Raw genomic sequence first — 14,635 nt, 5'->3', positions numbered from 1 at the left:
CTTCCACACCAAACTCTCTTATGCTGGAATGGGAAGGGGCCATCCCCAAACTGTTCCCACAAAGATGGGAGCATGAAATTGTCTAAAATGTCTTTGTATGCTGAAGTTTTAAGAGTTCCTTTCACTGGAACTGAGGCTCGTTAAAAATAACCCCACACCATAATCTCCCTCCACCAAACTTTACACTTGGCACAATGCCGTCAGAGAAGTACCGTTCTCCTGGCAACCGCCAAACCCAGATAGAGAAGTGTGATTCATAACACGTCTCCACTGCTCTAGAGTCCAGTGCCATCATGCTTTACACCACTGCATCCAGGACTTTGCATTGCACTTGGTGATGTAAGGTTTGGATGCAGCTGCTTGGCCATGGTAACCCATTCCATGAAGTTCTCTGTGCACTGTTCTTGAGCTCATCTGACGGTCACATGAAGTTTGGAGGTTTGCAGAGATTGTGTCTGCAAAAAGTCGACAACCTCTGCACACTATGCACCTCACCATCCACTGACCCCACTCTGTGATTTTATGTGGCCTACCACTTTGTGGCTGAGTTGCTGTTGGTCTAAATAGCTTCCACTTTTTTTATAATACCACTAACAGCACATAACACAGCACAGCTCGAAAACACTGCTTATGACCGGAGATTTTACACTACACAAGAGCACATTTACCTCCAAAACACAGTGGCTGCCAAGGGGATTGAGTTTTGAGAAAGTTTGGTGATTATTTCTTTCCAGAGGTTTTGTATTGGTGGACAGAGGCAAAATGTGTGGAGGTGGTCATCAATTGTGTTAAGTGTACAGTGTGTGCAAACATCCCAGTTCCTTAACAATTGTCAAGTGCTTCTAATTTCTGCCTTATACAGGTAGGCAACAGTAAAGTGTATATATATATACACACTAAGAAATAGAGGGACGAGAACGGACCTAAAAAGGTACGAAGGCTTTGTCGCTCCAGCTGTACCCTAGTGGAGTACAACATTGTACCTCTAAATCTAGGAACAATTTTGTACCTTATTGTCTGTACCTTTAGAAGAACATTTCTGTACCTCTGGTGACAAATATGTGCCTTTATGTACAGGTACAATACTGTACCCATTACAAAGGTACAAATTATGTACCCAATGAGGTACAGCTGGAGCGACATGGCTAATGGTACCTTTGAGAGACAAAAACAAACCCTTAGGTTCACAAAAATATTCTTTATTTATCAAAATGTATAATTTAACATCAGTTCATTCAGTTTAAAACAAGAAGTGAACAGAAGACAGAAGAATGTAATGTTGAAAACAAAGTACATACTGAAGGCTGTTATAAAGGCTTCACTTAGGCTCGTGCAGTGACATAACATCTACTCTACTTTCACCAGACTGGGCCCGGCACTGGTCATCACCGTCTTCCACTTATTATCCACCAGTTGAATGGTTGGATAGGGTGTAGCAGCATCTTTCTATATAAATTAAGAAAAAAATAAAAAATAAATAAATAACCAAGCAGCAAAAGACATTGTTCCAATTAATTTATGTAAAATAATTTAAAAACCTTAGTGTTAATTTACAAGTTTAAAATATTAAGTAATACAACTTTAAATATGTTAAATGGTGATCAAAATATCAATATAGTAAAAATAATTCCTTACTCGAGTCATTTTTCTTTCCTCTTCACTTATTTGAACAAGATCTTACTACAGTTCAGATGCCTACCTTTCCCAAAGTGATGTAGTGTTCAATCTTTTCTCTGAAGATGGATGGCAGGAGGATGAGTCCAGCCCTTAAGTCGATTCCTCAAATGCAAAAAAAGAAAAAAAAATCATACAGAGCGTAACTACAGCAGATCTACTTTCACATTTATTAGCAAGATGATTGTGACTACCTGGTAGATCTTCAGCCAGGGCATCTTTTCTTGCGTCATAGTACTGTTTTGCCAGCACAGACTTTCCCTGTGCAAGCTTAAGTACATTTGGCAAGACACCAGCAAAGCCGTCTTGACAGATGGCAGATGTTGAAGGGTGAATTCTGTCAACCTCATCAATACACTGTAGAATACACAAACACATTGTCAGTTATTATTGTTAAAGGCAGCTAGTAATTCAAATCTAACCAAAATAACAAAAGCTAGAAATGCAGCTTCTAGTTCAAGTAAATTTCGCTGAGTTTTTTTTTTTTAGGATAGATGGTGTAGCTGAGCTGAAGGGAGCTTTAAAGGAGACCCCACAGCTAATACAAGCCCCAAACAAAGTAGTTAAACAAAAAAAGATGGAATTACTTAGCTCTTGTGATAGTACTTCACTAAAATACTAATATTCTGAAATTGCAGAGAAGTTGGGTAACGCCCTGTGCACACAACATGCTAGGTACTGTTAGCATGTTAGTCTGAAATTTTAAATGAACGGAGACTGAGTTAGACCATGAACATGAATAGGTCAGATTACTTACCACTGAATCTTCTTGCCTCGTCTTCATTCATTTTTATTCCAGCTTTAGATATTTTTTGAATAAGTTCTTCGGTGGACAGGCAGCATAAAACCGGAGAGTCCGCCATTTTACATTTCTGGCGCCTTTTTTGTCGTCTGGGAGGAAACACCCCACCCAACACTGACTTCTACTGGTACACTTTTGTACCATTTGCTCTGACCAGTGATTTTGTACCTCTGATGGTCCAGAGTAAATCACCCCAAGGGTCCATCTCTGTACTTAGAGGGAACTTTCCTGATAAAAGTACCTTTTGGGTACAAAAATTTACCTTAATTTTTTTGTGTGTATATATATATATATATATATATATATATATATATATATATATATAACTTTACTGTTGCCTAGGTTAACTAACACACACACACATAGTACAGGTAAGAATTTAAAACTGCTTTCACCCCTGGTTTTATACAACTGTGACCATGGAAGTGATTGGAACAGCTGAATTCAATGATTTGGATGGGCAAGTGAAAATCTTTGGCAATATAGTGTATATAAGACTGCAAGGAACAGATGTTTTGCTATGTTCTTCAGGAGGGAGATTAAAAGGGCCATGCAGCAGCATGAGAGATATCTCAAGTGCCTGTATCTCTTTGAAGTGGATGTGCTTGAGCACATGTATTACAAACAAAACATAAACCACAATAACAACGAAAGATTACTACTACATGAATTTCATATGGAATACTATTGGGTCTAGTTAAAGTGTTTGGGGCGTTAAAAGATTTCTCTTTTGCTGTTACAGTTAGGCCTGTGATGTGAACTTGTGACCTGTCCAGGTTGTACCCCATCTTTCACCTTTTCTTATCTGGGATAGTTTCCAGTTTCCCCATGATCAGATAAGGAAACTGGATAAGCAGGGAAAAAAAATGGATGGATGGATGTTACAGCTATCTGTGACGCTGTGGCTTTAGACATCTTCACTTCTTTCTGTTTGTTTGTTTTATGCCAAAATAAGGTTTCTTTTATAGCTTTTAAAGGTAGCTTATCTGTTTTAATATCCTTCTTAGGAGTGCATACTTTTTTGGGATATATAAATCTACCTTGCAAGTGCTTTTTCCTTTTGATATGGCTTGATATAAAGACCTGCATAAAGCCCATTAAGTGCGTTTTATGTCTTCATGGGCCACTCTCTAAATGTCATGGTCCGTGAACTATTCTAGGGTTTGGGATACTTTGGAGTTTTGAATTCTCATCTGTCACTGGGTGTTTCTTGTTCGGTTTCATTGTGGCTCTGTGCTCCTAGTTTTTGGTTATTGTTTGAGGTTTTGATTTCTATTTACACTGAAGAATTCAAACCAGCTTTTGAGAGCTTGAAAAAGAAGGCAGCTGGACTTCTTTAGGTTTGTGAAGACGTTTCAATTCTCATCCAAGAGGTTTTTTAGTTCTAAAACAACTGCTAGAGAGTCTCAGGTAACCCACTTTTTCCACACCTTGGCTCATGTTATGTCTTACATGATCACTAGTGGGTCAGTGTGGGCCAACCCTTAGGACCACCACCAAAGTGGACAGCCCCCACTAGGGGTTCATTACCTTGGACTCTCTAGCAGTTGTTTTAGAACTGAAGAAGCCTCTTGGATGAGAGGTGAAATTTCTGCACAAACCTTTTTCAGGCTCTCAACACTACCATGACCTTGAGGATTTGTTTTGTATGCGTGTTTAGTTCCCACAGTGTTCCTGTTGTATCATGTTCAGTCTAGTTCAGTACTGTTTCTTTGCTTAGTAATTGTCCTTTGGGTTATTTCTTGTTTTACTTTAGCAGTTAGTTGTCTTTTGTGCCTTGCTTTGATTTTTGCTTCCCCCTAGTGATTGTCTTGATTGTATACAACTGTGTCTTACCCCAGCTGTTTCCACATCCCCCAGGTGTATTGTACAAATTGTCTTCTCCTTCCCCAAGTCTTTGTCATAGTGTCTGTGTATGTTCTCCTGCACTTGGATTTTGAGTTCTGTGCTTTTTTTTTTTTTTTCGCTTTCACTTAGTTTTGGCTTTTGTTCTGGACTTGGCTTACAGCCCAATGAAGCACCCTTTTTTGTGCTTAACTCCTGCATCTGGGTCCTTCACTTCACAACCCATGACAGAAAGTTATTTCTTTCTTTTTTTATGCAACCACTAGCTTTTATTTCTTCAACCTTGAAGTGTTCCAACCACACAAATGCTCTGTGCTTTAGCAGTTAAGTACTTAAGCTGCATTAAAGCTCAACACTGAAGTAATGCTTTTCAAATCATTAATCATTAATTGTAAGTCACGTATTAGCAGGACTACTGAACCCAAAATGTATTAATGCAGAACAATTTTTTTTCTGTATCACTACAACAAATGCACAGTACTGATGCTTTATTATTAAGGCTTTATATCATGTTTTAGTTATCACTTTTCACTTTTTTAATTTGTATCCTAAGTCATTTAGTCACTTTTATGTCATAATGCTACAGCATTATGTCATACAGCATATCATACTGCATATCACAGCTTAATTAATAATATGATGCAATTTTGCATAACATACAAATTCATAGTGTGTATTTGTTTTTTTGGTTCTTTTATTTTTTGTGACAGATACAAACTCATACTTTGTATCTATTTTGTTTGCTTTTGCAACAAATACAGACTCATAGTGTTCATGCCATATTGTTTCTAGATAAATATGTTGGGTCTCAAATAGCCGACAAAGGCTCTGAACTATTGTTGTGTTGATGAGGCGATAAGTTCTAAATCTACTAGAAGACTGACACAGTGTGGTGAAAAGTGGGACATACTTTCCAGGTTTAGTGACATTTTACAATTATTATTATAGTTTTCATCCATGGGATAATAGTATATAATTGGCTAAATATATATAAAAATGTAATTCCATTAATGTAATTCCTTGTTTAACAATTTAATTTTATTTGTTTGTGTCACCCTGTTGTTTTTTTTTAACTAGGTCTTTATTAACTGTTCCATTTGCGCCGTCGGTAAACGGCTCCGTTGCGGTGAAACCATTGCTCTTTTGGAGTTATGACGGATGCTGCAGATGACCTGCTGCTCTACTGTAAAATGCATACAAGGCAAGCCCGTGCAGGGCTGTCCAAGAAACCCCATCGACGAGACAAAACTCGAGGCGTGAACGTGGCAGCCATTTTACATCATCAAGAGTGAATGACTGAAGCCGGACCAGTGCCGGGAGTTTTACACTTTTCTCTCTTTTTTCAGTATCACATTTATCTTCCTAAATAATCAGCACCATACACGTTGGTGTGCCAGCGGCAGGTAGGGCGAATGCTTGTAATTGATAACGTCATTACTGCTTAATTGACTGCTAAAAAAGTGTGAATCGTGCGGTGCTGTTTCAAACAATGTGGAAACTGGTGGTGGTTGGGAACGAGTTCTCCAGACCGGCTTTTTGAAAATGGACTCTTCCTATGTGGCGGCACGTTGACAGACCACGCATTCAGCAGGCTAAACCTCTAGCTTTCAAGGCCCCGTTGAATCTAATTGTATTTAAAAAGTCATGCTTTGTTAATTGGCTAAGTCCGTATCGACAAATGACGTTGTAACAATGGCCTCACTGAAATTCCGTTCGAATTAGCATGCTAGCTTAGGCTAACCCATTTTGACAGATCACGAAAATGACATGCTCATTGTCATTGTATGCTAACAGCACTTAGCTGGCAAAGGCCGGTTATACTAGAAAGAAGTGGCGATTATCCCTTACTACTGTGTTAATACACATGCTTACGTTCTACTAAAAGGATAACTGTAGCTGCATTCGTAGTAAATGCATACAAGCGCCTCATGTTATTGTCCCGATTAATGCCACTTAGCTTGATTGTTGAAACATTAGCTCTGCAAACTAGCCCGCTAGCTAGTTAGCTTCAACGTGTGCGAGTCGGTCCCTCCCCGCTAAACCTAACATTATGGTAGAAGTTTGAGGTGAGACGGGGGAGGGATAATTAATTTCTATCAATTTAATAATGTTAAGAGGTTAACAATTCAAGAGGGCTTGGTAAATGGGTTACACGTGAATTTCACGTAGTTGAAAGATTTTTTACCACAGAGAAAGCACGTGCTTACCCATACGAGATTAATTAGCAGTCAGTATAGCATATCGATTCGACAATATGAGCTTCTGTTAACGTTAGGCCAAAACATAAGATTGCTGTCCACGTTTTGCTGAGTCTGCTGTTGCCAGATAGATTGTGACCGGTGAGCAGGTTGTTTGCTGCCTTTAGTACCCCCAGAATCTATCCATACAAAGGAAATGGGAGGTAGTGTTTGGGTTGGTCATGAACTCAAGTGCTTATTTTAGTGTAACAGTACCTGCTGCACAAGTATAAACAAAATGCTAAAGGGTGCATAGTTGCTCATTGGTCAGTCACCGGAAACCGGGGCTCACTCTCTGATGGAACACGTGTATCAGCTATCTATCCCGTGCTGAAGTCAGCAGTGAGAAGGTAAGCTAACATGTAATTTAGAGACCATAGCAGACAGGGCTTCCACACTAGCAGCGACCAAGCAGGCTGAGATTCGGGCGTTAGCGCGTAAACTTGGCTCCGTTTGTTCAACTTCTTTAGCCCAGGACAAGCCAGGATGAAAATACTGCCACATGGCCACAAACCTCTAGGTTCTACTTTTTTACAGTATGCAGCTGAGCTGAAGTCTACTGAGAATGTATGTCTTGCACACACTGCCTATATCAGGCGTTGGAACTTGTAGTTCATGCGAGTGCTAAGTCAAGATAGTGAAAAGTCTCCAGACTGTGAAGGACCACATAACCATCAGCACCTGTCAGCATCTCCTTTTTTTTTTTTTTTTTTTGTTTGTTTGTTTGTTTGTTGTTTTGTTTTTTTAATAATTGGGGTTCATTAATTTGAAAGTTGGGCTTCAGCAAAGTTTGCAACTGGTACAAAGATTTTTGTGTTTTTTAAATGAATTGACTGACAAGTCTGAGACTTCAAACTCTCTTGAACACATCCCAGTTGTTGCCCTTGACCCAGGATTAATTTGGCTCATTGCATTTACACAGATTTCTGGAGACATGGCCACAGAACATATTAATGGAAATGGTCCAGAAGAACCAATGGACACCTCTGCAGTTACCCATTCTGAGCACTTCCAGACTTTATTAGAAGCTGGTTTACCACAGAAAGTTGCTGAAAAACTAGATGAAATTTACCTAGCAGGTAAGGCACTATGAATACTCTTGCATATTCAGTATGCAAATTTTTGTTTAGCAATTTCTTGCATGTATTGTCATTTTATCACATTTTTGAATGGGGGAATTGGGATCCTGAAGCAACTTTTTGTGGTTTCCTACCAAAATGGGTACTGCAGTGCTACAGAATATTAAATTACACATTACCAGAGAGAAAATGTGTAAATGATTGCAGCATTTGCATTCCCAACATGGTTGCATGATCACTGGTGTCAGGGCGAATGAATTCTCTCTCTCTCTGGGAGTCTTTTGATGAGCCTATTCAGTATCGCCATTCATTTCTGAGAGGTTTCTCTGCATCCCATAAAATTATAGCAGAGCAGTGACTAAGTAGGACACCAACTACAGCTTAAATAACTGTTGATTTGGTCAGATTTTTAGTAGAAGTTCAAATGGAGATGAGCTCTATTGACACATTTTGGGGGGGTCATTTTAGGACTTGTTTGGTTGGCCATATCTAGAAAAAGTACTGGTCTGGCCTTTTCAGCCAGATGGGACTGAGGCAGAAACAATGGCAGCAGCTGTCTGGTGTATGGCTGCCTGGGACAGGTGACAGCCTCTCCATAAAGGAGAATGTAGACTGGCTCATTAGAAACTCCCAGCTACAGTATAGAGGGGCACGGGCATATCGAGTTGCACTGTCACATCTGTTGTGATTAGTTCTGCAAAAACTTGCTGGTTGGGGAGTCAAGTAAAGACTGACTACTGAATACAGCTCTATTAGATTATGCTCGTCCCGCTCCTCACTCTTCTAATTGTAGTAGTCATTATTAATTCATTACATTGGTTGTACAAAATAATCCCCATTTAAATACTTCACTTGGGTACTTGGCATTTTACTATAAATGCCCAGTTTTTTTTTTCTTATTAGTGGCTCACAATTTCTGTGTGTGTGTGTGTGTGTTGTCCAACCTCCAGGTTTGGTGTCACACAGTGATTTAGATGATCGAGCAATTGAGGCGCTGAAAGAATTCAACGAGGAAGGTGCTCTCCAAGTCCTTTTGCAATTCAAGGACAGCGACCTCTCACATGTTCAGGTATGCATGTGGTACTGTTGGTTTAATTTAGTTAATTTTGAGTGCCTTTAATACAAAGTCAAAATCACAGTGTAGTGTGATTAAGTAACAGCATTATGTTGAATTGTGCAACTACACAATAGGTATTAGTTGACATTGATCTACTCTACAAGATGCCCTTCCAGTTCCTTCTGCCTGCTCATATTCAAGGACAAATTGAATATTGTGATCTTTTTTTTTTGCAGTGATATTAAAATTTTTGTAATTATTGTTTAATCCTATTTAAATTGGTTTTCTTTCAGAACAAAAGTGCCTTTCTTTGTGGCGTGATGAAGACGTACCGACAGAGAGAGAAACAAGGGACCAAAGTGTCAGACACCAACAAAGGACCAGATGAAGCCAAAATCAAAGTGAGAACTGATGGTTCATTTAAAAATTTGCATTGAAGCTAATTTCATGCTTCAATTGTCTCTTGTGACTAATGAATGTTTTTTGAGTGCAGAAATGTGTGTATTTGTTATTTCTAAGATGTTGGAATACAAGCTGCATTTGTGATAACTGATAATACCTTTAATTTGGCCCCCCATTTTTTATTTTTATTTTTTTTATTTTTTTTTTACTTGTTAGGCTTTGCTAGAGAGGACTGGCTATACACTTGATGTGACGACAGGACAGAGGAAGTATGGTGGTCCCCCACCAGACTCTGCCCACTCAGGGGCACAACCCACCATCGGTACAGAGGTATGGAACTTTAACTGGTTCTTTTATATTGTTCAGTCATCAGTTTAAAATGCTGGACTTTAATTATTGACAAATTTGTTGGACCAAGTGCAGTTATGTATTATATGGTATCCAAATGATGAGACTCTGTTGTCTGCTGTAGTAACCACGGTTACACTGATAGTTTACCGCTAAGAGCTGACTGGATACCATTTACCAGAATGCTAATTACCTTTATTTGTGCCTCACATATTGAATTAAAACTTTGATCTCATGTACCATATTTCCTTTTCCCATCAACCTGGCAGATTTTTGTAGGAAAAATCCCCAGAGATCTTTTTGAGGATGAGCTGGTTCCACTGTTCGAGAAAGCTGGCCCCATATGGGACTTGCGCCTGATGATGGATCCCCTCAGTGGCCTGAACAGAGGCTATGCCTTTGTCACTTTCTGCACTAAAGAAGCTGCACAGCAGGCTGTCAAATTGGTAGGTCTACTGTACTCTAATTATGACCAGAAAGTGAATTGGGCTGTGGCTTTGTTTTAACAAAATAGCCTTTTCAGTTAGAGAACAAAGGAGTCTTATGTAGCATACAAGTGCATGTGGAACATGTTTGCCAATGGTGAAGAAACACCTCAAAGCACCAGTTATGCAGACTTGACCCCCCCCATTTTTTTTTTCCTCTTTTTTTTTTTTTTTTTTTCTGTTGTTGTTTATTTGTGTCTTATACTATCCTGCATCCTTCTGCAGTGCAACAACAATGAAATTCGACCAGGCAAACACATCGGTGTGTGCATCTCTGTGGCCAATAATAGACTGTTTGTTGGCTCCATCCCCAAGAGTAAAACGAAAGAGCAGATTGTTGAAGAATTTGCAAAAGTAACAGGTGAGCAAACATTTTTAACTTTTTTTCCATCTGCATTCATTTCCATTCTGCATCTATCTTGAAATGGGTTTCCCTGAGCTTGTAGTTTTAATTCGAGTCAATGCACATTTGCAGGTGAAACTTGTCCAGTAAGCGTTTTTAAAACATTTTTAGTTCCAAATGATGATCTCATTACTGTACTTGAGTGATTCACATTACTCTGAAGGTTTACCGCTAAGATCTGAGTGGACACAAACTACAGAAAAATTTGTTTTAAAGTTTTATTTCTTTGATTTTGATCAATTTATATTGCTGCATTTGTGGCTGTTTTTTCAAACAGCAGGTTGATCCAGCTGTGTTTTCAATAGAAAATTTTACTTAACTGCTTCTTCTCCTAAGCTCTCCACTGTTTCTCATCTCTACAGAGGGTCTAAATGATGTCATATTGTACCACCAGCCAGATGACAAGAAAAAGAATCGGGGCTTTTGCTTCCTTGAGTATGAAGACCACAAGACAGCAGCTCAGGCCCGCCGCCGACTAATGAGTGGCAAGGTCAAAGTCTGGGGAAATTTGGTTACAGTGGAGTGGGCTGATCCCATTGAGGACCCAGACCCAGAAGTCATGGCCAAGGTAAAGCACAGGACCAGTCATCAGTAGTGAAAAGTTGTGTATCCGCGCACAGAATTTCTTTTGATGTCTGCATTTGTTTGGAGCTGCTCCCCATTTCTACAAGAAAAAAGAAAATATGTTTGTCTTTTCCTAGGTCAAGGTGCTGTTTGTCAGAAACTTGGCGAGCACTGTTACAGAAGAGATACTTGAAAAGACCTTTAGCCAGTATGGCAAGCTGGAGCGAGTGAAGAAGTTGAAAGACTACGCCTTTATCCATTTTGAGGAAAGAGAGAGTGCTGTGAAGGTATGAAGGAAACGACTTGGAGCACCTTCATTATGTTGTGATTTTGTTTGAAAGGTATTTCAGTATTGTCTTGATTGAATGTCACAGGCTTTGGCTGATCTTAACGGCAAAGACCTTGAAGGAGAGCATATTGAAATTGTCTTTGCCAAGCCCCCTGACCAGAAGAGGAAAGAACGCAAAGCCCAGAGACAAGCCGCTAAAACACAAATGTAAGCAAGAGCCCTGCAATTCAAAGTAGGCTTGTGCTGTGTGTAATTAAGCCAATGACCTTTTAACCAGACAACTGTCAAATTTAAAATGTTATGTAGCAGGACAGCTTCCTGATGGGAACTCTGTATCCTCCCTCAGGTATGATGAATACTATTATTACGGGCCCCCTCACATGCCACCACCAACAAGAGGCAGAGGACGAGGCGGTCGGGGAGGTTATTCTTATCCTCCTGATTATTACGGCTATGAAGACTATTATGATTACTATGGATATAATTACCACAACTACCGGGGCGGCTACGATGACCCATACTATGGCTATGAGGACTTCCAAGTGTCTGGGAGAGGAAGAGGAGCAAGGGGAGGAGTCCGTGGCAATGCCAATCAGACCAGGGGCCGCGGTGCTGTCACACCGAGGGGACGAGTTGGCTTCTCCCAACGAGGAGGCCTCGGAACAATCAGAGGTAAATATCTATTTATAGAGGTAAATTTCTATTTTTAGTGAAAATTTTTTTGATTTGTGCTTTTTTTTTTCTTCTTTTTTTAAATAAATTTTAAGTCTTGAGTTTCACAGAAAAGAATGAGAAATTTTCTGATAGTGGGTCAAAAATGTAAGCAGTGACATGGATGAACTGAAAGTGAAAGCAGCTGTAGTTAAAAGCTAAGTGTGATTGTCTTCAAATGATTTTGGTATTGTGAAGAACTACTTAAAAAAACAAAACAAAAAGCTACAACTGCTTTTGTCTCATAACTAATCTGACAGGTGTCGTATTTCAGAGCAGTCAGCTTGTTTACCAGCAGACTGGGTCATTCACAACATAATGTATTTTTAAGGCCAGCTGAGGCCCACACAAATGGCATGATGTCAATCTAAATGTCTGATTTATGGCAAGTGTGCACAACACTGGTTTCCTGTACTAATTTTATCTTTCTTCTTATTGGTTCAGCAGGGAAAAGGGGCCGAGGGCGGTCCTGACCTGTCACAGTGGATACTGACTTGATATGTGGGGTTACACCGTAAGCTGCAATGGATGTCGAAACAACAAGCATGAGAAAAAGGTCCAATGATATTCCAGCCTTACAAGAAGAAGCATCTCCCTTCCTCTATATTTTAACTCACTTTAGCCCTTTTCAGACAATGCATAACCATAATCTTAGTGGTGACATTCTGTCGATCAGACATGGGTCACTGTTCCTCATGGCATCATTCAGACATGCCCATGCTGTGAAAGAAGAAAGCCACGGTACATGCACAATAATGCATGGAAAAGAATTGTTGCTTTATGGCAACACATTTTGTCAGCATCAACTCAAAATGTAACCACACTTTTGAATGCTCTCTCTCTTTCTCTGTGCTGTTAAGCTCTGTACCCTGCCTCTTCCACTTAGGGTCTGCGGTATATCTCTTCTGGATTGGAAATGATGAAAATGCATCATGAAGAAATGTCTTAATCTTAATGCAGATTGGAAACAGAAGAGATAAAATGTCATAGTGTAAGTTTTTGCTGTTGAAATCTGAGTGGACAGAGCAGTTCAGAGATCGTAGATGTGAACAGTCAAAATCTTGGGTTTGCCCATCCGTTAATGTTGCTGCACACACTTGAGCCTTGCGCTGTGTTGCAAATCTTGTTACTAGGCCCAACCTAGTAAGCTTACCAATGCAACTTTTATGGAAACCTGGGTGCTCGTTCAAACACGAAGCCACCACATTCAGATTATTGGAGAGTAGCGCATGTCCGAAAAGGGCTTTACTTTTTTGTGTTTTGAAACTGCCACCTTATAAAATGAACGGAGGAGTCTGAATACTTGCCACAGCCTCTTTGCTCTAAGTCCCTGTTCCTAGACCTGATTTACAGGGACTTATGAATTGCCCTTACAATCTACCCCTTCCCTGTCCCTGAACATGCCATTTTTTTTTTTTTTTTTTTTTTTTTTTTTTTTTTTAAATGAATGACGAAATTGCACTTTTTAAGTTCTTAGGTTTGAAGTGGCTCAAAGGAGCTTGATGCTATTGTATATTTTTGTGCTAATCGCAATTTTTATTGTCGGAATATCCATGTTAATCTTAATTGTTTGATCTGGATGTTTGAAAGAGAACATTTGCAGGGTTTTAGGGTGTACCCACCTGGCATGGATAAGTCAGGCATTCCAGGAAAGTGGTTCTTTTCAGAACTTGTCTTTAAAGGGTTGGTTGACTACCTCAGTACAGAGGACTAAACTACCCGGCCTGTACTGTAAATAGGGAAACTATATTGATGAAAGCAGGGCTTGTTTTCATATAAAATATGCACAAGAGCTGCAGCGCAAAAACGATGTACTTAATGTAATATAGTCCTTTTAGCTGCAGCTCTGCAGACTGCAAACAGTCACACCGGGCATGCAAAACAATCTCATATGATGAGTCTAAACAAGCCCTGCTTTTATCCTATTTTGAACTGAATTAGCCGCCTTGCTTCTTCAGAGTATGTAGTTACTGGTTGTATAGTTTTTCGGAAAATGTTACTTTTGTAAAGGCTTCAACATCACAGGCATCCAACTGCCTTTGATTTAAAAAAATAAAAAATAAAAATTTAAAAAAACAAACAAAAGTAAAGCCCTGCAGTGTCCCTTTTGTGCCACTGTATTCTTCCAGTGGGTTTGTTTTTATATCAATACATCACATTTTCAGACAGCATCAGAATAATGTAAAAGAGGCTAATCCAATCCTTCATCTCATAAGATCATGTTAATCTTGAATGATCCCTCCCCATTACAGCAACTATATAGAAGATCTTTGGAGTTAATCTTAATGGATGCCATATTGCCCAGCCAGTGAGCATGTGTGCCTAACATTAGCTGCTATGGTTTGGTGAGGGATCATGGTCTCATAGTGGTAGAAGGGATACTGCAGTGAACGATTTCTACTTCCAGGTATAGCATAAAGGAAACTGCTCTTCAATCCCAGTTTTCTATACAGTTAACTCCCTCAGTAAAATCATAACAACCACCTTTTGAAAAAAAAAAAAAAGTTAGCAGTTTTAAACTATTGTTGGTGGCCAACAACGTTTTTTGCATTCCTGCAAATAAATTGTTTTATACTGTAAAATGGAGGTGAGTGTAACTTATTTTTGTAATAAAGTTTTTGATTTTTCTCTGTGTCTTACTCTTTTGATTAAAAACCTTCATGAGGTGCAAGGATTTTAATAATGGGATGTATATAAAGTGACAACTTTGACATTTTTGTTTTTCGTATTTTAACCTTG

At 39.3% G+C, this 14,635-nt stretch overlaps 1 protein-coding gene across 2 annotated transcripts; it reads left to right on the top strand.

Annotated features, from left to right (window-relative positions):
* The first annotated feature begins 5,477 nt into the window (after positions 1–5,477).
* On the top strand, positions 5,478–14,400 carry LOC115772382 (heterogeneous nuclear ribonucleoprotein Q-like). Of its 2 annotated transcripts, XM_030718595.1 has the most exons (12): positions 5,478–5,724; positions 7,481–7,637; positions 8,588–8,706; positions 8,988–9,095; positions 9,313–9,426; positions 9,714–9,890; positions 10,155–10,290; positions 10,695–10,900; positions 11,034–11,183; positions 11,271–11,392; positions 11,532–11,857; positions 12,341–14,400. In XM_030718595.1, the coding sequence occupies exons 2-12, from the start codon at positions 7,493–7,495 to the stop codon at positions 12,367–12,369; spliced, it is 1,632 nt and encodes a 543-aa protein (XP_030574455.1). In that variant the 5' UTR covers positions 5,478–5,724; positions 7,481–7,492; the 3' UTR covers positions 12,370–14,400. The 2 variants fall into 2 exon arrangements, with proteins under 2 accessions (XP_030574455.1, XP_030574456.1); XM_030718596.1 differs by lacking the exon at positions 7,481–7,637 and having other exon boundaries at positions 5,482–5,724.
* The last annotated feature ends 235 nt before the right edge of the window (positions 14,401–14,635 follow it).

The sequence above is a fragment of the Archocentrus centrarchus genome, chromosome 22 (assembly GCF_007364275.1).
Source record: "Archocentrus centrarchus isolate MPI-CPG fArcCen1 chromosome 22, fArcCen1, whole genome shotgun sequence".
Classification (NCBI taxonomy): domain Eukaryota; kingdom Metazoa; phylum Chordata; class Actinopteri; order Cichliformes; family Cichlidae; genus Archocentrus; species Archocentrus centrarchus.
The sequence above is the reverse complement of the archived record's forward strand: the minus strand, read 5'-3'. Positions and strand labels throughout refer to the sequence as shown.